This window comes from Dendropsophus ebraccatus, chromosome 13 (genome assembly GCF_027789765.1).
Source record: "Dendropsophus ebraccatus isolate aDenEbr1 chromosome 13, aDenEbr1.pat, whole genome shotgun sequence".
Classification (NCBI taxonomy): domain Eukaryota; kingdom Metazoa; phylum Chordata; class Amphibia; order Anura; family Hylidae; genus Dendropsophus; species Dendropsophus ebraccatus.
In genome coordinates, this window is record NC_091466.1 from 63,425,752 (window position 1) to 63,449,658 (window position 23,907).

The following is a 23,907-nucleotide window of genomic DNA, read 5'->3' on the forward strand; positions in this document are numbered from 1 at the left end:
AGAGCAGACGCCCCAGAGCAGAGGGACGCATACAGAAAGGATTAGTATTACAGTGCAGGGTAATGGAGCGGAGAATGATGGCGGCTCTGGCTGCAGACTCAATGTTTTTTTATTGTTCTATGCAATGTTATTATACGCTGGCTCGGATATATAGTGTATCACATCTCCTCCATGTCTTCTTCACAATTAGGGCAGCTTCGTTTTTGGAACCCCGATGACCTCAGCGCTTCACAGACGGTGCTGTCTCCAGATCAGGACTGGATGGAGGAGAAGTTACAGCTGATATGTGAAGATCTTGGCATCACCCGCGATGGTCACCTGAACAGGAAGAAACTTCTGTCCATTTGTGAGCAGTATGGATTCCAGAACCTGGACAAGGAGGTGAGAAAATGTGGAGTTCCCATTCAGTAGGGTTGTAAATGCATAGCTGCTTCCGTTAGTAAACAGCGCCACCCCTGTCATCAGGTTGTGTGTGTTATTACAACTCTGCTCTATTCACTTGAATGAACCTGAGCTGTAATACCATAAACAAACTGAGGACTAGAATGGCACTGTTTTGGAAAGTTATGTTTTTCTAACTCTGGATCAACTCTTATAATATATCAGGAGCCTTCCTAAGAAAACATCAATGACACCCATACTGTTTATGGAACATACAAAATATGTGAACCCTTAAATTCCAATCACCCGACCACTTTAAGTAATGGAAGTCCTAGATGCAGAGCTTTATTCTAGAATCCATATGTCTGGTATTGTATCTCAGCTCAATTGAAATTAATTAATTGCAATACCAAATACAACCTGTGGACAACTGTGATGCTAGTTTTGGAACTTGGAGCTGCCATGTTTTTCTACCCTATACAATTCCTGTCTATATTGAAGAAAAGTGTGTGCTTACTTTCTTATGCAGTTGAGTACGGAAAATGTTGCAGCTGCTTCTTCTGCTTTTTGTTTCTCTTCTGACTTCCGTTTTGAGAAGATGGTTAAAAGTAGGATTTCCCCATCACAGAATGCTCTGTGCATTGTTAGTTTTCACTTTTTTAAATTTTTTTTTTTTTTGCTTTCCCACATCTGCCCCCTAGTGTTAAAAACAAGGAATTGCATAATATATTTTTCTCCTTTTTAATCCATTAAACTTAGTTGCTTCTTATAATATAATAAAACATAAAATATATTTCAAATGTTTTGCAGAATCTGTTTAATTTGTGAAACATTCTGCAAATATCTTTAACTCTTTACTATTTCCAAGACCTCTGCTACTTGTAGGTGAATGGAGACCTTTCTCTTATATCCATACAGCTGCTGGGTTGTTACAATGTATTGGCTAAAATAAATACTGTTAGTTTAGTGTCTTAGATGGGAGAAAGATAAGTATTAGCATTGTCTGGACTAATTAAATAACAAATAAATACTAGGGGGTTGTAAAGAATTTAAAAAAAAAAAAATCTTCATCTGGCAGCAGCGCCATCCTTGTCCATAGGTTCTGTCTGGTATTGCAGCTCGGCTCCATTGAACTATATGCTTTAGTACCAAACACAACTTGTGGGCAGGGTTGGCCCCTAGTACTGGATAACCTCCTTTTTTTTTTTTTTTTTTTTTTTTTTTGGGTCAAAGGACCATGAGGAGAATACAGAAGCTATAATACCTCTTTCTCTCCTACAGGCCCTGGAGGACGCCTTACAGAACCTGGACCAAGATGACACCATGAGCCTCCAGGATTTCTTTTATGAAGTCTGTAAAAATATTAAACCCCTCACTCCGTCCTCCTCCACCCCATATCGACAGCTGAAGAGGCACCTCTCTCTGCAGGTATCATCAGGGACTATTTAAAGGGGTTGTCTGGGATTAGAAAAACATGGCTGGTGGTGTACACTGGATATGTATGCCGCCATGTTGTGGGGAGCACTACAGAGAATGTTATATAATGGTAGCCAATCAGGATGTGAGTCTGTGTCTGATTGTGTCTTGATATCCCAATATGGTGGTTAATCATGATATGAGACCCATCATGGACGCCCACCGCCACTACAATAAGCGTTTGATCCATACCTTAATGTAAATCTCCTTACTTGCACTTTCAGCCTTACGATGAGAGCGGGAGGAGGACGCTGACCCCATCAGCCATGACAGGGACAATCGGCTTCCGCTTATTCTCCAGACTAGATGATGGAACTGGCTATGGATCTGTGGAGGACATCATAGACTTGTGGCATGAAGAAGGACTGGAGAACGGACCGGCAATACTCAAGGTAATACGGAAAGACCTGGCCTGCTGTGATCAAGTATCCTGTATGCCTCCTCCATTTTCTGCCCTTCTCTCATAGTCCATGAATGTTCTTCACTCTTCTCTGGTCTTCAGGCTCTGGATTTTAGCTTGGAAGGGAAGCTGAATCTGATGGAATTGACCATGACTCTGGAGAATGAGCTTCTTATCACCAAAAATGAAGTCTATCAAGCGGCCCTGGTCAGCTTCCGGTCTGAGATCCGACACTTAATGTGAGTCTGCATCCTATTGTCTGCCTCTAAAGTGGCTTCAACCAGTAGGAGCGCCCCCTAGTGTCGTGGTTTCCAGATGACCCAGCAAGTGGATCCCCAGATTGGACACATAATATACATGGTGGAGTCAAATTATTGTGACCGATTTCTACTTCCGTTGTCTGCAGCATGTATATTTATTTAGTATTAGGCGTTTCCCAATGACCTGAACATTTTTCTTGGGTTGTCATCATCTCATTGCCCCCATTATACTGCACTGTTCTTCAACGTGCACCTAAACTTTTATGTAACTTCTGACCTGTTGGGGTTTGGCTGCTAAGACCCCACTGATAGAACAAAGGGACAGAATCTCTTGGCCCTGTCTCTTTGTTCTTGTGGTCGGTGGGGGGCGTCTCTGGACCCAATTGATCGAAACTTATGACAGTTTACACAATTTTAAGACTAAGCAATGTGTACTCTCTATAGAGAACGGGCCGACCAGACCATGAGAGAAAAAGAGAAGCTGCGAATGGATCTGGAGAAAAATGAAAAGCTGAAGAGTCTGATGGCAACAGAGGTGGACGACCATCATGCCGCCATTGAGCGCCGCAATGAATATAACCTCCGGTTCGTACTTCTTTTTTTTTTTTTTTTTTGTGGCTTTTATTGTTTTACAGTATTTTAAAGGTGTGTTCCCATCTCAGCTTGTGTCCCTTTTATACATTGGAAAGGATAACAAGCCGATTGCTTGGAGTCCGACTGCTGGATCCCTATCAATCCCAAGAACGGGGAGGCAATTTTTGTAACACTCGCTGTGTCTTGTGTTCCATTCTCTCTGACCCTGCTGTAAGCTTCAAAGCACTGAACTCTTAAATATTTAGCGTCCCCATAGATAGTGACTGTAGCGCAGGATGTGATGGTCGCACAAGTGTAGTGAGTGCTCCATTTATGACAATACTCATTTTTAGGATCGATGGGGTTCTTGGTGGTTAGACGCTCAGTGATCCACTTGTTTTCCCCTATTCTATGGAGAAGGAATTACAAGCTCAGATGTGAATACCTAAGGATAAGCTACAGCAAAGGTCTCAGCAAGGAGATGGGAAGATGAACATGTGTCCTTGGTGACCTATGCCTTCAATTGCCTGACCTCTGAGGGTCCAGTTGGAGATGCTGAATCCTCCTGAATAACTTTACACTGGAGCCCAATCCCTATGGAGTATCATACCATACGTACTATCAGATCTAATTGGTTTTAGGTTTACTCAATGCAGTTTTAGTAGTGATGATTGGACCATAGAAAGTTAGGACTTTGCATGGAGAGCTCTTTCTTTAGAGGTCTTAAAGAGGACCTGTCACCCCCGGTGACGGGGTGACAGGCTCCTGACCCCCCTTTAGAGCCCCCTATACTCACGTGATCCCACCGGGTCCCGCTTCTGGAGATGGTCGGGTCACTGAGATATCGGCGCCCGAAGCCCGGCGCTCGCGCTCCTTAGATGAGTCCAACACTCAGAGAATGACAGGAGAGTCCAGTGCTCCGTCATTCTCTATGAGCGTTGGACTCATCTGAGGAGCGCGCGCGCCGGGCTGCAGCGGCTGAGATCTCTGTGACTCGACCATCTCCAGAAGCGGGACCCGGTGGGATTAGGTGAGTATAGGTGCTCTAACGGGGGTCGGGAGCCTGTCACCCCAGCACGGGGGGTGACAGGTTCCCTTTAAAGGAGAAGTCCGGCGAAAAATTTTATTTAAGTTTTGTATTGCCCCCTAAAAGTTATACAAATCCCCAATATACACTTATTACTGGAAATGCTTATAAAGTGCTTTTTTCCCTGCACTTTCTACTGCATCAAGGCTTCACTTCCTGGATAAAATTGTGATGTCAAGACCTGACTCCCAGAGCTGTGCGGGCTGTAACTGCTGGAGAGGATGATGGCAGGGGGACACTGAGGGACACAGGGCACTGGAGGGACACTGAGCATCCCCCTGCCATCATCCTCTCCAGCAGCCAAAGCCCGCACAGCTCTGGGAGTCGGGTCGTGACATCACCATGTTATCCAGGAAGTGACATCACCATGTTATCCAGGAAGTGAAGCCTTGATGCAGTAGTAAGTGCAGGGAAAAAAGCACTTTATAAGAATTTCCCGTAATAAGTGTATATTGGGGGTTTGTATAACTTTTGGGGGACAATACAATACTTGAATAAACATTTTCATTGGACTTCTCCTTTAATATTGGATACGAACATAGTAGAGCTGCTCTCATGTCTTGGTGACTCTTATAGGAAGCTGGATGAGGAGTACAAGGAGAAAACTATGGCTCTCAAAGCAGAGCAGAGAAAGGAAAGGGAACAAATACTACAGCAAGCCAGCCGTCAGCGACTGGAACTGGAGCAGGAGCTCGATAAGTTGAAGCTGGAAGAGAATTACCTCCGGGATCGGCTTACCTTATCTATAAAGGTATAAAGAGGGTTGTTTTTTTTCATTTGGTTACTTATTGAGAAATGGGATAGTCTCTGGGAGCCATTAAACTTATCTGTTGCATTGTTCCTTTCTTTATAGGAGAACACCCGTATGGAAAATGAGTTGTTGGAAACATCTGAGAAGCTGGTGGACTGCGAGGCCTTGACGGCAAAGCTGCAGAGGACTCTAGACAACATACTTCGTGAGAAGGTCAGTTTTGTGATCTTGCTCAAAAACGCCAGATATCTCAACCTCACATATAAATAGAATTGGGATCTCGATGGTGTTCAATGGATAGGTGGTCTCATTCTTGTAGTCTCGAAAGTCTATTGAAGTTACAGCAACAGTTGAACAAGCAGAGCTCTTGTTTTTGTTGTGGTCACCATTATGTTCAACTCTTTTGACACTGGACTCTCCCTTTTCTTGATTGCTGTGGTGCCTCCTCTAGGACCATCTTAGAAAACATCATCTAGATTATAAATTGAAAGCGGCTTGTCAAAAATTAGACCTGTATTATTGAGTGCAAGTTAATTCTGTACTACTTCTTTGTGTAGTTTGGGGATTTGGATCCGAGCTGCGTTGAGTTTTTCCGCCATGAGGAGAAGTTGATGCAAGTGCGTAATGAATATGAGAGGCAGCGCAGGGTGAGTGCGCGGATCAATAGATGCCTGTTCCTTGGCGGGAAAGGTCAGTGTGTAAATCCTCATCCTGACCCTTCCATTCGATTCTCCCAGGAGCTGCAGGATCGCATTGATGAGTTACAGCTGGAGCTGGAAGATTATAGAGCACAGGGTATTCGAGGCTTAAGAACATCTCTGAAGACTTCATTATTTGATGAATTGGATAATAAGAATGCTGTGGACTATGACCAAGGTAAAAAAAGAACATCTTCACAGTAATAACCAATGGGTGTTTAACCATATAAAGCCTGTGAAAAAACAGAACCTTTCACTGTAGTATATACAATATACAGTCAGAAATCAGGGCCACCTTGTATTGAAAGTCTCTCCCATTTCTAGGACGCTTACATGTTTAAGATGAACCTCAACCTTAGGAAGATCATGGAGTTGTCTTGTAGATCAGTGCTTCTCAATTCCATTACCATGGCCCACCAACGGGTCATGTTTTAAGGATATCCCATACAAAGAACACCTTTGATAATACCTAATGCATCGAGTATAATTATATAATACTATAAAATAATACTAAGGAAATCCTCAAAACATGACCTGTTGGTGGCCCATGAGGACTGGAATTGACTGGAATTGAGAGTGTTGTTGTAGATGTTATTATTGTAGTTGGAGATGTATGATCAGCAACGTTTCCCACCCAGACGTACAACCCATAGACTAAATCAATAGTAAAACCATATTGGTTATTGCCTGTTTTATGGTTACAAGGACAGGTCTGGAGTCAAGGTATTTATTTTAATGTTTTACAACTTGACTCCATTACACTTTGACTTGTCTAGAGATGAGCGAACCTCAAGCACGTTCAGGTTCCTCTGAATCTCAACTCTTGGCATTTGATTACCGGTGGCTGAATAAGTTGGATTCAGCCCTAAGGCTATCTCAAAAACGTGGATACTGCATATGGCTGCATCCAACTTCAGCCACTGCTAGACAAACGCGGAGAGTTTGGGTTCGGACGAACCCGAACATTCTTGAAGTTTGCTCATCTCTAGACTTGTATGGTCAACCTCTTTGTAGCTGCCATATTGGATGTGGTGGGTATTGAAATCTCAGGTTGGGTAGCTTGATGAATGAGGTGATGAAAATAATGTCCCTGGCCCTATTAGACATTTACCTCCTAGATGCAGTCCTTGATAGGAGAATATGATGCATTGTTGATGCTACCCAAAGTAGCATAGAGACTTGCAACCTGTTGTCTTGAAATATAATATGTAATTAATAAAATTAATATGTAATTGTCACCATCATTCAGGTATCGGCTCTGAGGATTGTCCTCCGCTAAACATGAGCATTGAGGCTGAGATGGCCATCGAGCAGATGAGAGAGCAACACCAAAGGGAAGTGGAGCAGTTAAAGATGGAACTGGAATCTAAAGTAAGACTTGGTTCTCTTCACCTGGGCTGTAGCTATAAAAGATTCATAGACAGCAGGGGGTGGAACGGACTACATCACAGTAGACTAAATACTTATGTCTTCCTATTGATAAGGTTGGTGACCACCCATCTAGATTTAAACTTGTCCTATCTGTTTCTAATACATTATAGGTAACACACTATGAAGGGAAGCTTAAGGAAGCAAAATGCATGTTTGAGAAAGAGCAAGATAACCTAAAGGAAAAGCTGAATGGTGAAATTCACAAGGCGGAAGAGCAAATCCGGGTCTACAAACTGAAGCACTTAGAATTAGAAGCTGACATCTCGTGGCTAAAAGAGGAGCAGCAGAGGGTGGAGTTTGAACATCGTGACCAAATGGACAAATTAGAGGCAGAATTTAATGGCCAGAAACATCAGCTAATGGAGCAGGAAGCCGCCCTTCGATCACAGTTAGAGGAGGCCAAGGAAACCTACCATAAGGAGAAGGAAGAGCTTGTCCAGAGAGCGGAAGAGCTGGAGAAGGAAATGGAGAGCAAACTGGTGGAGCTGGTAGCGACATATGAAGAGAAGAGGAGTGAACTGGAGAAAAGTTTTAATGACAAAATGTTGAGTTTTCAGGAAAAACATGAACTTGAAAAAATGGAATTAAGAAAGCAGCTGCTTGATGAACATCATAAGGAAGTCCAGGAGGAAAGGTGAGGACTAGGTTTTGTTTATGGCTTTTAGCGGGCAAGGAATCCATCTTCCTTTTCAGATTAAACCTTATGGCCACAGGGCAGACATGGCTATGGTTCAGATGAATGGCTTAGACGCGATTCACATCTGGTTTTGGCATTCTGTTGGAGGTATTTATCAGAAGAACTTCTAACTAGAGATGAGCGAACCTGGAGCATGCTCGAGTCCATCCGAACCCGAACTTTCGGCATTTGATTAGCCGTGGCTGCTGAACTTGGATAAAGCCCTAAGGCTATGTGGAAAACATGGATATAGTCATTGGCTGTATCCATGTTTTCCAGACAACCTTAGAGCTTTATCCAACTTCAGCAGCCCGAGCTAATCAAATGCCGAAAGTTCGGGTTCGGATGGACTCGAATCCGAACCCGGTTCGCTCATCTCTACTTCTAACATAAACTTCAACATGACAGAAGGTTGCAACACTCAAATGATGTACAGTCTCACACTACCGGAAGTAATCCTTGGGTAAGTTCTTATGAGAACTTTCTATATAGGTTTCCTTCAGAGCTTCCTTCAGGGTGGTGGTACAGCTGACAGCTACCAGACACATATATTCAGGACAATTTGCTGTGCGGTTGACTGCGGCAGCACCAGTGCTCAGAAGGAGAAACTACTTCCTGGTTATTTTTCTTGGGACGTTACAGTAATGGTGTCCATACGCAGTGATGTTACTAGAAATCCCCCGGGGGAATTCGTTATATTGATATCTATGACAGATGCCATACTTTGGCATCCATCACACATATTCTTAGGTTTGTTATTTTGTGTCCCCCCCCCCCCCCCCCCCCCAAGTTTTCAAAGGTATGGAACAGAGGCCAAGAGGATACTATTTATTGGCCACCATCAGACATTGAACCCTTATAAGACACTTTTAGCTTGTATCCAAGGAACTTTACTGATGAATTGGCTAAATGTAGTGAGAAATGTGTTGTGAAAAGGACATTACATGTAGTACATGGGCTTTTTGAGTATGTAGTAGTGATTACTGCTCTCCAAAAATTGGGGTCCTGAGCAAGAGGATTCATTATTTTTCTTGAGACAACCCCTTTTAATGGAGAAGTCGGAATATTCAAAATGTATTTATATGGTATTTTAATGTGACTTTTCTTTAGCTTGCCGATTTTGCTTCTCAGCTCTACGCTTTCTAAAAAAAAAAACTATCTTGTAAATTGCTCTTTTTCTCTTTTTATTTTGATTTGTTCCTAAAATATATGGCCCCCACTAATTTCTGGATATAGAGATCAGGTGAACAGTTTTGATTATGTCTCTTTTAAGCTTATCCTGGTAGTTTCTTCCCCTTCATCCAGAAATTATTGGGATTTTGGGACTTGGACGTCCCCTGACCAAAACATTTGACATGTCAGAAGTTTTGCAAAAAACAGTGATCTTTTAAAATTTAAATTTTCTTGTAAATGTGACTTGTTAATTGAACCCCAATTCCACAATACACTCATTTCCTTACATGATTGCATTTTATATCCTCTTCTGTATTAATCACATTTAGGAAAAAATTGGAAACGGAATATAATAGAAGAATCTTAGAAAAAGAGGCAGAGTTCAAAAAAGACTATGAACTAGCTGTGAAAAAGTATGAAAAAGACTTGATTAATTTAGCAGAGAAGTTTGAGGTTGATCTTCAAAAGCTCAGGGATCAACATGCAGAAGAAAAAGCCCAGTGGGCTTTTGAAAAAGAGCTTGTTCAAGAAAGTGTGGAATTGCAGGAAAAACTAAAAGAGGAAATAGAAAAACTTGAAAATGAGAAACAGCGGTCTTGTTCTGAGATTTTCCAGCAGAAGGATCTATTGGAGAAGATGTACAAGGAATTGGTTGATGGTTTAGAGTCTGAAAAGGCTCGTTTGCAAAATGAGCTTGAGAAACAAAAAATCGCTGTACAACAAGTCGAAGTAGGTCTCAATGAAAAGATCCTTCAACTAGAAAATGACTTGCGGGAGGAGTTGACAGAGCAAGATGAACAGCTTCTTCAAGTAGAGACCCAAAGGAAGCATCTCCAAGACACACTAGAAGATCTGGAGAAGAAGCACAAGAATGAGACAGAAGAACTCAGCAGTAAATTGTTAAAGTCTGAGGCTCTTTATATGGAATTAAGTCATAGTAATGAGAAGAAAAGGTATGAAATGCTGGAGGAAATCACAAGGCTTCAGGCAACTATTGATGAGCTGAAAGATGAACTTGAGTCTTTAGCCAAGGTTCAGACTGAATTCAAGTTGGTTGTGAAGGAAAACTCAGACCTTAAAAATGTTGTGTCCCAACTACAAAAGAGCTTGGTAGTTCTCGAAGAAGAAATAAGCCAAAAGAAGAATCTACAGGTTGTCCATGAACAGATTGAAAAAGAGAATGTTGGGTTATTGTCGGAGATCTCGAGGCTCCAGGAGAAGCTAATTTCAGCTGGAGAGGAAATGAGTAATGCATGGGAAGAAGAAAAGAAGCGATACACAACAGCATTGGAAAAGCGGCTAAAAAACAAGAGTGATGAGTTGTTTGAAGCAGAGCAAAGTATCCAGCTTCTTCAAGAAACCATACAGAAGGTAGAAAACCATCATGGGGCCGAAAGAGAAATTCTTAAAGCCAAACTGTTGGAATCAGAGGCACTCTACAAGGAAATGTCCGATAGGACAGAGAAAAAGAGACAAGAAATGCTTGTAGAGATAAGCACCATCAATAAACTGCACAGTGAGGTCACATCTTTATCAGAAATCCAGATGGAATATACAGAAATGAAGAAAGAGAATGAGGACTTGAAGAAACTTGTGGCTGACCTACAGAATAGTTCAGTTCTCCTGGAAGAAGAAAGGAGCAATCTCAAGAATTTACAAAAAGCCTATGAACAGACCATCAAGGAGAATGTTCAGCTGTTGTCTGAAATTGCTAAGCTTCAAGAGACATTAGGGGCAACTCAGAAGGATGATAAAAAATTTACTGGAGCACATAAGCCAAATACTGAAGAGTTAAATCATGGCGATGCTCAAACTCTTCAGGAAACCATGGAAGAACTAGTCAAAGTCCATAAATCTGAGAAGGAAGAACTTAACTTTAAACTTTTGCAATCTGAAAAACTTTACAGAGAAATGTGTGATAAGGCTGAAAAGGAAAGCAAAGAAATAGTTAGACTTCAAGGGACAATCAAGGAATTAAACAAGGAAATTGCAACTTTAAGTAAGACTCAAGATGACATGAAGGTGATGGAGGATGAAAACGAAGAGTTGAAACATCTTGTAGCTCAACTTCAGAACCTTATGGTAGTTCCTGAAGATGAAACTGACGTCTTAAAGAGCCTTCAATCTGTTCATGCGAAAACTGTTAAAGAAAATGTCAGGCTGTTATCTGAAATTTCTAGGTTACAGAAGAAGCTTTTGTGGCTCGATGGCAATTCCAACAGGAGCAACCTCAAAAATTCAATGGAGGAGACTTCATTTATGGCGTCTGGAAGACAAGATGACCCTAAGGTTCTGGATCCTCTGTCTCTTAGCCAGTATAAAGAAACCCTGGATAATGTGAATTTAAAACTTAAAAATAAAACCAAGGAACTTGAAGACCTCACTAAGGTGTTGTGTAAATTGGAACAGAGCTATAATGATGTGAAAACTGAGAATGGTCATCTTAAGACACAGACCATTTTACTTCAGGAAAGACTAAGTGGAATAACGTTGGAGTATGACCAAGTAAAGAAAGCCATCAATCTCGAAGTGATTCCTCTACCAGAACTGGAGGATGCTCCCATATCAATTCCTGGTCTTAAACTGCTCTTGGCCGTTGCTAGAAAGGAAAATTTGCAGCTGAAGGAAAGCTTGACCGTTCTGGAGCTAAACAATTTAGATGCTATTGAGAACAACAAAGTTTTGTCCTCTGAAGTTTCATGGCTGCAGAAAGAAATACAAAATATGGAGGAAATGGCTGAAGCTTCACTGAAGCTTGAGCAGTTATATCAAGAAGCCAAGAAGGAAAACCATGACCTGAAGTCACTTATTCAAGTGCTGCAGGAGAAAATGTATAGTCCTGAAGAAACAAAACACAAGACTGAAGAAAGTTTACAGCCTACTTTCAGACTTGACGAACATTCTCTATGTGGTATGACTTCCTCAACATCTCCCCATCAAAGTCAAGTAAGGAATGTCTTTGTCTCAAGTCAAGCAAAAACATTATGTCCTGAGGAACTTCCAAGAAGTCATTACCCAGAAATATGTTCCCTCAATGCAGTATTAGATCATGGGCCATTGGTCAGAGGTCTTCAAAAAATGAGTCCAAGGCAAAAGAACTTGATTGTGGGTAATGAGCAGAAGACATCCCAGTCTAGCTTGCTGAACAAGGAGCAGGAGATAGAGACGAGTCTGGAACACCTGAGGTAATGGCCATAATGACCCTTCTGGTGATGTCAGCTCCACAAAAACTTTTATCGCTGCTTTCTCTGCTTCTAGAACTAACCTTTTTATAACAGTTCAAAGGAACGTTACAACTTAACAAAGAGACCTTCTATAACTTCTCCACAGACTTCATCCAAAGTCCGCAAGAAGAGACTTACACATGACATACATACTTTGCTTCTTCTGTTTCCAATCATTTGACTTCTGCTAATCAAAAATAACACAAAAAATAACATTTTCCTTTTTTTTTTCCAAAGTGAAGTGGTGGGCAGCTGGTCAGGTAGCTTTGTGGACCTTGCAAACCAAGGTTTCTTCCAAGTGTTTGGCGTGGGCAGCTTTCCACTGCCTTTCTGTCTTTGACATGACATTGTTTATCCAGGTCACCATGGGTCCTGTTGGATACTGCAATTGATCTCACAGTTTGACACTTTAAGAAAAACAAAGATTGAGATCAAGAGACTAGAGACCTGACCCCCCCCCCCCCCCCCCAAAAAAAAAAAAAAAAAACTTCTCGGAACTTAAGGAAACCCAACTTTGGGTGCCAGTTGCCCACCACAGCCACAGAGAATTCTTTGCTATTTTTTCTTCCTTGCTTTTTAATCTGTGTCTTTAACGGATGCTACAGTTTCTTTCTGGTTTGGCTTCTTGCATTGTACCACTTTATTGTGCCACCACCATTATTGTGAAGAAGGATCTTGATATCCCCAATAGTAGTACCTGTACTACTATGAACCTGCAGGGCTACATAATTTAGACAAAGTTATTCAGCTTAAACTGTGCCAATACCATAGAAGTCTGTTGGTAATCAACTCCAGCAAACCTTTTGACTTTAATGGTGGAAACAAGACTAATACACCATCTTCTGGGACTTGGGGAAACTTTTTTTTTTTTTATACCATCAAAATCCTATAGCCAGAATGTCAACCTCATTCAATATTCTGTACGTCGTTCAATACAATGATGGCTTTTGCTTTGTAGATATGAAAATGCGAACCTGAAGGAAGAGAACACTACATTATTAAGCCAGATAGCCTCATTGAAAGAAGACGCAGAGGTCAAAACACTGAAAAATGATGAACTTCTTGAGACTTGTGAAGTTATGTGGTTAGTATCTAATGTCTTTGCTTATTTAAAGTATTGAACCATGCTGGTACCCTAGGTGGAGTGTGGCTTACCTTGACAATTAAAGAGTTTGCCAAATAACTATTTCCCACAACTTTCCCCATTAACTTGGACATCTGGTTTGGCTGCTTAGAAATGTCTTGGCGTGTGAGAGCCTATTCAGTATTTTTCAGACTTAAGAGACTTGGATTGGACTGTTATCAAATTAGCAGGCTCTATGATGGATGGCTGACTTAACTCCCCTCCCTTTCTTCAGGGTAAACCTTGAAGCTGTGCAGAATGAAAAACTTGCTATAGAGCAGAAGATCGATGTGTTAACAAGTGAGGTCAGTTCCCAATTCTTCAATCTGTCTATACAGGCTGGTATTTCTTGAACATGCTCTTGCCTCCAGTTGGACCCAGAAACCTTGTTGACTATCGACCTTCCCTTTCATTAGATAACTGAACTTAAGAGCAAAAATGAGCAGTTGGTTGCAGAAAAGGAAGAATTATTCTCCAAAAATGCCAAGAATCAAGAGGACATTCGGGATCTAAGCCGAAGGATACAGCTGCTTCTCAAACAGAAAGACCGGAAAGACTCCAGTAAAGGCCAGGAAGAATGGAAGGAGGAGATTGAAGGCTACAAGACCAAGGTAAAAATTGGGAAAATTATACTAGTCAAGACCAACTTCAGGCGTGTGCAGATCCTTGGGTTAGTCATAGTGGGCCCTGTTCTTAGCTGGGCAAGTGTAGAGACCCCTGTGCGGTCATCCATGCCTTGTAGGCTGTGACTTCTACTAAGGTGTGCTGGTTGTGTTTAAAGGGGTACTCCAGCGAGGGGGGCACTTTTTTGTTGGGACCGGGGAGGAGGTGGCCGAGGGAAAAGACGTCCACTCACCTCCCTGGTTCCAGCAGCTGGTCCCACATCGCAGCGCTCCTGTCCCCGGTTCCCGGCCGCTTCCAGGTGTCTGACGCGGGCCCGAGACATGACGTCTCAGGTCCGCTCAGCCACTCTGTGACAGAGGCGGGATCTGAGCGGACTTGAAACGGATCCCGCATCCTTCAATGAGTGGCTGAGCGGACCTAAGACGTCACGTCTCAGGCCCGCGTCAGACACCCGGAACCGGGCACCGGAGCGTCGCGATGCGGGACCCGCCGCTGGAGCCAGGGAGGTGAGTGGACGTCTTTTCCCTCAGCTACCTCCTCTCCGGTCCCAGCAAAAAAGTGACCCCCCCCCCCCCCCCCCCACTGGAGTACCTCTTTAAAGACAGTGTTGTCTCCTCTTCCCACATTACTATATAGCACAGAACATTAAAAAAATTTTTTTTTTTTTTTTTAGATGTCAGATGCTCAAAATGAGCTATCCAGAATCAAAATGCAGAATAATTTTCTGGAGCAGGAGAACGCTTTTCTAAAGCAGGAAGTGGAGACCAAGCAGGTGAGAGTCGCTGATTCTCTGACGCTGTTCAAAGAAATATCCATGTAAATTTCTCTACCAGTTCCTGTAAGTCAGTCACTGAGTCCCTTGTTGCTAGCTCCCATTGATCTCTAACTTGCTGTTTTGTACCAGTATGGGAACAAGGTTGGTTGGCCAGCCTAACCTCTATCCACACATCGCTGGATCATACTTATGTAACTGGTAGAAAAACTGTGTCAGAAGTTTAAAACCGTTCCCTGTTGTGTATGACAAACACTGGTTTCTGACTTACTAAAGCCTCACGTAGGGAAGTATAATGTGAATTGTTGCTCCGCAGCCATCGGACCTCCCAGAGGTGACCGAGCTGAGGGATGAGATCTCACTCCTAACCAAGAACAACGAGAAACTGATGAAAGAAAATGAAACGCTGGGCGAGGAACTGAACAGATGTGTGGCCAAGGTACTGTGGGGGTAGCCCCAATTATTTCACGTATTTGTGATCCATGGGACACCTGTAGTTCTGGGCTCAGTAATCGGGAATGGCAGGTTCAGGAAGCTGAGAAGAAGAGTGTATCGATACAGTAAGAGTCATTCTGGTTCCTTGGAGGCTTCTGCAATAAGACACTGGGCTGAGAATTGTGATGTTAAATATTGGTCACTACTCCACCATTAACCTTTTAAAAGGTTATCTGCGATAAGGGTTGTCTCATCACGAAAGACCTATTGGCGCATAAGGAAGTCTTCTTGTAGGGACCAGTTGTCTGTACCAGAACTGAGAATGTCTCCGATGAACTTGTTGGTGCATTAGAAGGACATTTATGCCTTTTGGTTTCCACGATGATAGCTGAAGTGTTGTTGTATAGGAGGTTTTGGCTGTCCTCTACCCTTATAGGCACACCAGAGCTCGGACATTTTCCCGATATTTGGTGGCCTACAGCTTTCACACCGTGTAATCTTCAGTGCTCTAACTTGTGTGTTCTACATGTTTTCTCAGTCTGCTAAAGTTGGCCTCCTGGAGAATAAACTAGCAAGTCTAAAGCAGGAGCAGAAGACGTGGGAGCAGCAGTCACTTACTTTAAAATCTCAGGTCGCCTCATCTCAGGAGAAGGTAAGGACTAGTCAGTGGTGCTGAGGACTGTGATACGACAGAAATGGATACAGAAACAGCGCCCTTCATGCTCTCTGGGATTGCAGTTCAGCCCTATTTGCTTGTAATACCAGACGCAGCCTATGAACTAGGTTGGTGCTCTTTCTTGATTGAAACTCCCTAAATGGACTTGTATATCTTGTCCCCTAGATTCATTCTTTGGAGGAAAACCTGCATAGTGTCAACCTCCAGATGTCTCGTATAAAGTCCGATCTCCGTGTCGCACAGCAGGAGAAGGAGGCTTTAAAACAAGAAGTGATGTCACTGCACAAACAGCTGCAAAACACTAACACCAAGGTAATAAAGAGAACTCCATGCTATAGTGAAGGAGGAAACAGTCAGTATTAAAACTCTTCCCAGTTTGCATATCATCAAATGTACAGTCCTGAGTTACATCCTGTGCTATACTCCAGAGCTGAACTCCCTATTCTGATAATCCCTGGTCCTCTCTTTTGTTTTTGTATATAGAAGCAGGTTCTGGAAATGGCAATGCACTCCTCAGGGCTACAGAACCAGCATAAGAAACAATACTGGGATGACCTGGAGCAGCTCATGGAGCAGGAGCAGAAGCTTCTAAGACAGGAGAACGAGCGACTTCAGAAGGAAGTTCACAATACAAAGAGCGACCTGGCACAGAGCAGGGAGAAGGTACGTATATCAGGAGGGGTCTGTTATCACCACAATACCTTTTCCCCATTTGCTCTCCATAAAGCCCTCCCACCCCACAACAGCAGCACATACAGCTCCTGAAATACTATGTGCTGCTGTTGGATATCAATCCTTCCACTATGAATGATGCACAATAGCTGCCTATGGCCTCTCTGAGCTCAGAACATGATGGTGGACGTATCTGGTGCTTCTCATCCCTGGCAGATACGACAGCTGGAATCCTCCATTATATCCCTGAAGCATCAGAAGCAGCAGAACCAGTCAAGTTTGGTGAAAGCCTTGGAGCAGGAGAAGTCCAGTCTGAACAGGGAATGTGACCGTCTCCAGAAAGAACTGCTGTCTGCAAACAGGAAGGTGGGTTCAGTCACCCGTACCAAGGACCACTAGCCCTAAAGTCCTCATCATACTCACGCGCAGCATGAAGAACACTACAGTGAAACAGCGCCACACCTGCTCACAGGTTGTATGTGATATTGCAGCTTAGCCCTCTAGATCTAGAACAAATATGAGGGAATTTACAGTAATAGCAAAGCGTTTTATCTCTACAATCCGCTCATCAGCCAGCTGCTTTTTAACGTACTGCTGCTCCGTGATGCTCCTCCCTGGGTGCTAGGAAAAGCTAGATCCAGTCCTGGGAAACTGGAAGAAGTTTCCTAGAACTGGATCCAACTTTCCCCAGCACCCGGGGAGGAGCGTCACTGGGGTAGCTATGTGGTGTTGTGGCTGCTGTGTGGGTGTACGGCCACTTGTGCACTTGTCACGGTGGCCAGGAGTGGTGTTGGAACCCACCCCCGGACAAAGGGGCACTGTGCTTGAGGTTTGGATAGCCTAAGTGTAAACCAGTGAATAGTTGCAGTTGCTAGAAATATTTGACTAGAGTCCAGTGACCTAACCAGGATAACATGGTTTACTGGGAAGAACTTCAGTGCAATACAAGATAAATACACTTTTGGTAATTGCAGTTGCAGGCAGACGGTAGTAATAGGAAGAGTAGGGTAGAGTAGAGAAATGTTTAGAGGGCTCTGACCAATGTATTGTAGCAATGTATTCTGCTGTTTTTTAACATAGTGGAGAACAGAAAAAGATAATACTCTTGTATAGATTCACTATCTGACCACCTTTTTGCCCTATAGTGTCGGGTTACCTGTCCTGCTAGGGTAGTACGAGGTCCCATGTCCCTGCGTTGGGTTGAGCTGACTTTCCAAGACTTCCCAGAATAGCTGTGCGTTACAGTAGGATACATTGACAAACACGCTCTTTGTCCTACTGGGGACAGTACCTACCTCCAGGTGACTGCCCTGTGTGTTGCAGATAGTATCCCTGGCGTGGACAAGGTTTTTCTCAGAGGATGTCACTCCCTCCTAAGGTTCTACCACTGCATACTAGCGGTAGTTAACAGCATAAGAAGAAATCTCTCTGGGTCTGTGGTGTCCCTCTCTCTACTGACTCAAGTAGAAGATGGATCCTCCCACCAGGAACAATCTCTTTAATTATAGGGTCAACCTTAGCTAACCTTAGATAAGATAAGAGGAAAAGTGAGTGGAAACAAGCCGGAAAACATAGTATGTGACAACAGCAGTTAATCCCTTTTGTGTGAACCTGAACAAGTTACTTTATCCAGGTGTATAGAACTTTGTGGCACACCTGGGACTCTGGTGCTGGTACTCTACACCAGCACCCGGGGAGGAGCGGCACAGAGCAGCAGTGGGTTAAGCGGCAGTCGGTTGATGAGTGGATGGCAGAGATAACAAAGTGCTTCATTATTACTGTAAATTTGCTCATCTCTAATCTAGATCACTAATACCAGCTGGAGCACAGTATAGGATAGATCTGCATTTCGTGGCTGTGGAGTAACCCGTGTCTCTTTTGGTTCTCAGATTAGTCAGCTAAGTGGCCTAGAACGGGATTTGGAAGCCATCAAGGCTGAAAATGAAGTCTTACGAGCAAAACAGGGGAAATGTGACGATCCTTTCATGGAAGTAAGTGGAAAGGTTTGAGCCCCTCCAAAACACTGATGGAATTAGATTTTATGCAAAGATGAACAAGAAAGTGACCAAAAAAGTTTTGTTGAAGTCGTAACTTGAAGGGGGTGGTAGTAGTAGGTCATTGACTACTTACAGCTCCATGGTAGTCCAAGTCCACAAGCATCATGGGAGCTATGTGATATTCTTTGATTTGACCCATCATTAGTCTGGGCAGTCCCTTTAAGGCTCACTTACATGTCAGGTACCTCTTCTGTAAGGGTCATGTGATTGGTGACTCGCTTTTTGTCTGTCTGGTTATTATTTGCTTGGCTGCTGATGCTTAAAGGTGATTTCACCCTCATGCACTTTGGTACCTGACGTCAGTATGTCCGGACATGAATTCTCTATCACACCACATTATCTGTAGAGATGGTCCCTAGTCCCACTTTTCAGCTGCCCTTATGTTATGTCCAAGGTCCCTGGTGCTCCAGAGTTTCACACTTGTTGTTTATTATATCTTCTTTATGATTGATTGGGTGAATATAAAATGTCTTTTATTTCTGTCCTCTTCACCTTTGCGCTTAGACCTCAGGAAATCTCAGAGATGGGTGCAGTGATTGTGAGCTCTATGGTAAAGTTATCCCGAGTGCTCTGACTCTATCATTGCATGACTGTGGCCATTTTCCTTTTTATATTCCATTGTGTATAAAATCCGTGTCTTACTTCAAATAAGAATGTACAGTATATAACAAAATATACGCAGGTGGATTAAGAAGGTCCCTGCAGAGAAGTGGGAACCTGGTGCCCTATTCTAGTACCTCACCCTGTATAAGGAGGACTGTACCATGTGTCACTCTTTGTATAGCTGTAGGATGGACAACTCACCTACATCCACATATGTTCTAGAATTTTCTTCCGTATCCACATACAGTTTACAGTGCAATGCATCATGGGAATGCAGTGCGCGTTAAGCTGTTACGTTTCATGGCTACAAGTAGATAGAGCGCAGTCTGTTACTTAGACCCCACGTGCAGAATTGCCTGGAGCGTAGCATTAAATCCAGCGATCATTCTCCATGTGAATCTCCGTTTGATGGGAGAATCAAGTGGATAAAGTTATTTGGAGCAAGGCCTGGTCATCGGGGCTGGACTACGCGGGGCCAGGATGTCTCTGCTATCCGTGTGGGGTTTTTGTGTGTAATGGTGTGAAGAATATATGTAGAATGGTGCGATCAAGGAAGAACATCCAGCGTGAGGGGAAACTATGGATGATGTCAACTGGTCACCGAAAGAGGTCAGATGAAGATGTCTGGAATTGTTCTGACGAACGTGAGGAGAAACGGTCAAGAAACAGCAGCTAAATACAAGGCTTGGGACTGACTGATATGTCCAAATTCACAACTCACCGCTGTTTACTAAGAATGATTATATCCGCAGAAGACCAGCTATAGCGCCATGCTGTGCAAGGGGAACAGAAAGGCGAGACCCCAGGGGGCAAAAGAGCAAAGATTGTATTGTTGAGCAGCAGAGAAAATAACATGGCGGTCAGATAAATTTAGATCTCTGTAATAAGGGTGGGTTCACATTGAGGAATTCTCGCGGAATTCCGCCGGCTGTACGCACTCACATGTCAGTTCTTTCGGCGGAATCAGCCGGCCCATAGAATGGTGTCTATTGAGCCGGCGGAAAGGCGCGCGTCCATGAGCGCGTACAGCCGGCGGAGTTTATCCGCGAGAATTCTTTAATGTGAACCTACCCTAAAGAAGCATGGCCGGTCAGATGGATCCAGATCTCTCTAGAGAAACATGGCCGGGTAGATGCATCCAGATCTCTGTGCAGAAACATGGCCGGGCAGATGCATCCAGATCTCTGTGGAGAAACATGGCCAGTCAGATGGATCCAGATCTCTGTGGAGAAACATGGCCGGTCAGATGGATCCAGATCTCTGTGGAGAAACATGGCCAGTCAGATGGATCCAGATCTCTGTGGAGAAACATGGCCGGTCAGATGGATCGGGAAAACACATGGATCGAGATTTCAAAGTCCAATCCCTTCAGGACTCGACAGGACAATACAGCATCCACAAGGGTCGCATAGTTATGTATCGCTCCATAAACATAACAGCGAGTTAACCCCCCTGACCTTCAGTCCTTAGAGCCTAATCCTTTAGACCTCTCTGGGATAAGGAAGAATGGGCTCAGGCCTCCATCTAATGTACGTGAGATCTGTGCCGTGACGAATCACAACAGTCCTGAAGCCAATAGGGAGTTCAGCTCACTACTGTAGGGAACTGTATTAAAGGGGCTATTCCTGTTGTACAGCACGTGGCACAGTATTCAGCTGCCTGTAAAGTCATCGGATTTTCAAATAATAGGACCCGGTCATCACTTTCTTGCCCCATGAGCCTCTTGTCACCCCTTATAGTAATAGTATATTGCATGACGTGTTTTTCCGTGTGTACATTACAGAGCTGCATGTCTGCACCATGTGGGTTCCTGCAGTGCATTGTCTTGTGTGTGTGCATTGGTTCATTCTTCACCTGGACATCCTTGCATAGGACTGCTGCAGCCGGATATTATGCATCTGAAGTCCTATGTAACTACAGCATCTGACCAGTATGATGTCCCCTTACAGATACTGCACTCTTCCTCCAGTGCGACCCATAGCCACTCACCGCTCCAGCAGCAAGCTTGTGCCACCATACCACGGGAACAATACCTGCAGATGGACAGACGAAACCAACAGCATCAGGCATCAGCAGATAACCGCAGCTCAGACAACAGCTCTCCACAGGTCAGTGCAATGCCTCCCCTTCATGGCTCTTACTGTATATGTGACAGTGCAGGGTTCCCTTTCTCTGGTTATGCCAGCTCATATCAACCTCAGCTCATCCCATCATGGCATGCGATCAAGTCAATGTAGCCACATGGTGCATCCATCTATGTCTGTGAACTGCATCTTACCATGCACATAATGCAGCGTAAGTCGCTCTGGTGCTCATCATCCCTTGACCCAAGCTTACAGGAGGAATAGTGCATGTTTTCTAAGGAAAAAAAAAAAGGTTTCTATTAGATGTTTTCCTATTGATTGAAACAAGCGATCTGCCTTTCCTACGTAATGCTTTATTCAAAAGAATTTTCATTTCATTACATTCACCTCAATTTGATGAAATGACTGGTGGCGCTGTTGCATTGTTGTCTATGTAACACACCAGTGGTGGAATTGGGTACTGCAGGTGTAAAAAATAAAAATTAGCCTTTTTTATTTCTATAAATTACCATGGAAATGCAGATCCCTTGCTCGTATATTGTGTAGATAGATTTCTCTGTGTGTTGTGTATACATATAGAATCCCATATATTGTGGGTTTTTTTTATCTCTTAGTTTCTCTTAGTTTATTAGCAACTGTGTAATATTCCCATTGTCCTGAAACAGAGTATAGAGGGGGAGGAGCTGCTACACTGTATGTGGTGACAGCTCCTCTAATAACTGGTATTACATAGCTGGCTGCTGTATTCTTATGATGGTGCCACTAAAGCAGCCATAGTCTTTATTACTTTCCCATGTAACCCCCAAAAAAAAAAAAAAATCGAATCCAATAATTTTATTTAATTATGTAAGCGTAACCTGACTATTAAAGACCCCCGAAGTGACAGCGGGGTTACACTTACATAGCATGTGCACCCAGGGCTCAGGGGAAGAAAGTAATCTAAGTGGTGCCCCCTTCTGGAACTACAGCATTTCTACCTATTAAAGACCCCAAGATGAAAGTGTGAAATACTTTAGTACCAGAAGGGGGTGCCACTAAGATTTCCTTTCTTCCCCTGACCGTTGCGTGTCTCTGTATTACTTGTACTGGTCCCTGGTATAATCCCGCATGTCTCCATGTGCCGCCTGCCCCACTAGTGTGTGTTGTCCTGGTGTGTTAGTAGTTGCTTTTGTGTAGATGTTGTGTAGCTTGTGTGTTTAACCCTTACTATATTAACTGTTTTATGAATGTTCCCTCCGATGTGGTCAACTTCCAAAGGTTTCCTGATGTCTTAGACTAGTATCACAACACGATTTTGCAATCCGTCTCCCTGTATCCGTTCTGGAAAAGATACAGAGAAAAGTGGTCAACCATGTATTTGTGTACGTTACAAAATGTTAGATTGTAAGTGAATGGACAACTGATCATACAGCGTCCGTTTTTACCATGTGTTTTTGCATTGTTTTTTTTCCGATAGAACAGATACATTAAACAGATAGCAAAATTGTGATGTTAACCTAGTCTTAACGCAAATCTGTACTAATAAACCTCCTTTCTTCTTAACCGTTGGTACTGTTTAATTGCTGACAGTAAATCCTTCCTGGTCATGTGACTTAAAATCCACCTGGTGCCATAGTTGGGTTAAAAAATGTTATTTTATTCATGAGCAGCAGTGTCAATGAGGCATGGCTTAGGCTTGCAACGCCTCTCATCCTCCTTCCGCCTCCCCCTCTCCTTATGAGAACATTTTTCACCCAAAGCGTGGCACTAGGTAGATTTTGAGTCACACAACCAGGACAGATTTACTGTCAGAAATTGACTGTAACAATGGCTTGGGGTGGGGGGATTGTAGAGTACACATTTGCTTTAAAGTTAATATGCTCCCATCAGTTCTTTCTTTTCTTTTTCTTTCTTTCCTTTTTCTTTCCTTTTTTCTTTCTTTTCTATCTTTCTTTCTTTCTTTTTTTTTCTTTCTCTCTCTCTCTCTCTCTCTCTCATTATGCTTTAGTGTCTATTCACATCAATGCAATATCCGTGTTAATACAGGACAGGTCCTCTAGAGCTAGAGGCCAATTTGCCATATGCTTTAGTTTATTGAGAACTTTGGTACCTTTTGCCTCATCCCTTTGCAAATTTTTTGCTAAGTCTTTACACAAAGGCGTGGATGACATCAGTACCAGGCACATCGGGGCAAATGGCAGGCCTCGATGGGTGTGTTGGGTCAGGGCCACCATCAGGGATTTCACCTACCTCTATTAGGTGACTGGCAGGTGCCAACACCTCCACAAGCAGCAGTTTGGGGCCAGGGCAGTGGTCTTTTATACTACGTGTAGTGTCTGCACCCATCAACTGTTGATCTATCCTATGGTCAATGGGCTATTAGAGGATTTTTAGGAAAAACCTATTAATTCTTATTGAGCCCAGCCAGTTGGGTGTGAAAATAGCCTTACAGACAGAAGTCCGGCTCTTTACTCTGTGTATTAAAATTCACAGCTTTATTTTAGATCTTTAATAGCAACACCAACAATTGTACATATATACATTTGCATACAGTATGTGTATATATGTCAGTTCTACACAGCACACATACTATGCACATTACATACACTCACGTGCACATTGGATACATGCACACACAGAAATGGACACTTACTTTTTATGAACCAGCTCAAAGGTGATGAATAAGTTGTCAGGCTATCTCTTCTTTCCCACAGCTTGCACTCTGTTCTCCCACTGTAGGCCACAGTTAACC

The 23,907-nt window shown here is 43.2% G+C and overlaps 1 protein-coding gene and 1 long non-coding RNA gene across 5 annotated transcripts in view; one reads left to right on the forward strand and one right to left on the reverse strand.

Moving 5' to 3' along the window:
- The window catches only part of NIN (ninein), a 71,280-nt gene that overhangs the window by 35,656 nt on the left and 11,717 nt on the right, over positions 1–23,907 (forward strand). For all 4 annotated transcript variants that reach the window (XM_069950883.1, XM_069950884.1, XM_069950885.1 and 1 more), the window contains 23 exons: positions 191–381; positions 1,663–1,809; positions 2,082–2,249; positions 2,360–2,496; positions 2,962–3,102; positions 4,754–4,928; positions 5,031–5,141; positions 5,486–5,575; positions 5,666–5,804; positions 6,876–6,997; positions 7,168–7,691; positions 9,236–12,091; positions 13,089–13,214; positions 13,489–13,558; positions 13,670–13,864; positions 14,551–14,649; positions 14,966–15,088; positions 15,623–15,736; positions 15,926–16,072; positions 16,244–16,423; positions 16,649–16,798; positions 18,322–18,423; positions 21,042–21,200. In XM_069950883.1, the coding sequence (XP_069806984.1) occupies positions 191–381; positions 1,663–1,809; positions 2,082–2,249; positions 2,360–2,496; positions 2,962–3,102; positions 4,754–4,928; positions 5,031–5,141; positions 5,486–5,575; positions 5,666–5,804; positions 6,876–6,997; positions 7,168–7,691; positions 9,236–12,091; positions 13,089–13,214; positions 13,489–13,558; positions 13,670–13,864; positions 14,551–14,649; positions 14,966–15,088; positions 15,623–15,736; positions 15,926–16,072; positions 16,244–16,423; positions 16,649–16,798; positions 18,322–18,423; positions 21,042–21,200 (6,266 nt within the window). The remainder of the gene's footprint in view (positions 1–190; positions 382–1,662; positions 1,810–2,081; positions 2,250–2,359; positions 2,497–2,961; positions 3,103–4,753; positions 4,929–5,030; positions 5,142–5,485; positions 5,576–5,665; positions 5,805–6,875; positions 6,998–7,167; positions 7,692–9,235; positions 12,092–13,088; positions 13,215–13,488; positions 13,559–13,669; positions 13,865–14,550; positions 14,650–14,965; positions 15,089–15,622; positions 15,737–15,925; positions 16,073–16,243; positions 16,424–16,648; positions 16,799–18,321; positions 18,424–21,041; positions 21,201–23,907) is intronic.
- Positions 104–23,489, reverse strand: LOC138771280 (uncharacterized). Its single transcript, XR_011359588.1, has 5 exons — positions 23,406–23,489; positions 21,564–21,636; positions 21,234–21,450; positions 20,947–21,125; positions 104–369 (listed from the first exon to the last, which is right to left on the reverse strand). It is a non-coding gene; the product is annotated as an uncharacterized lncRNA (long non-coding RNA).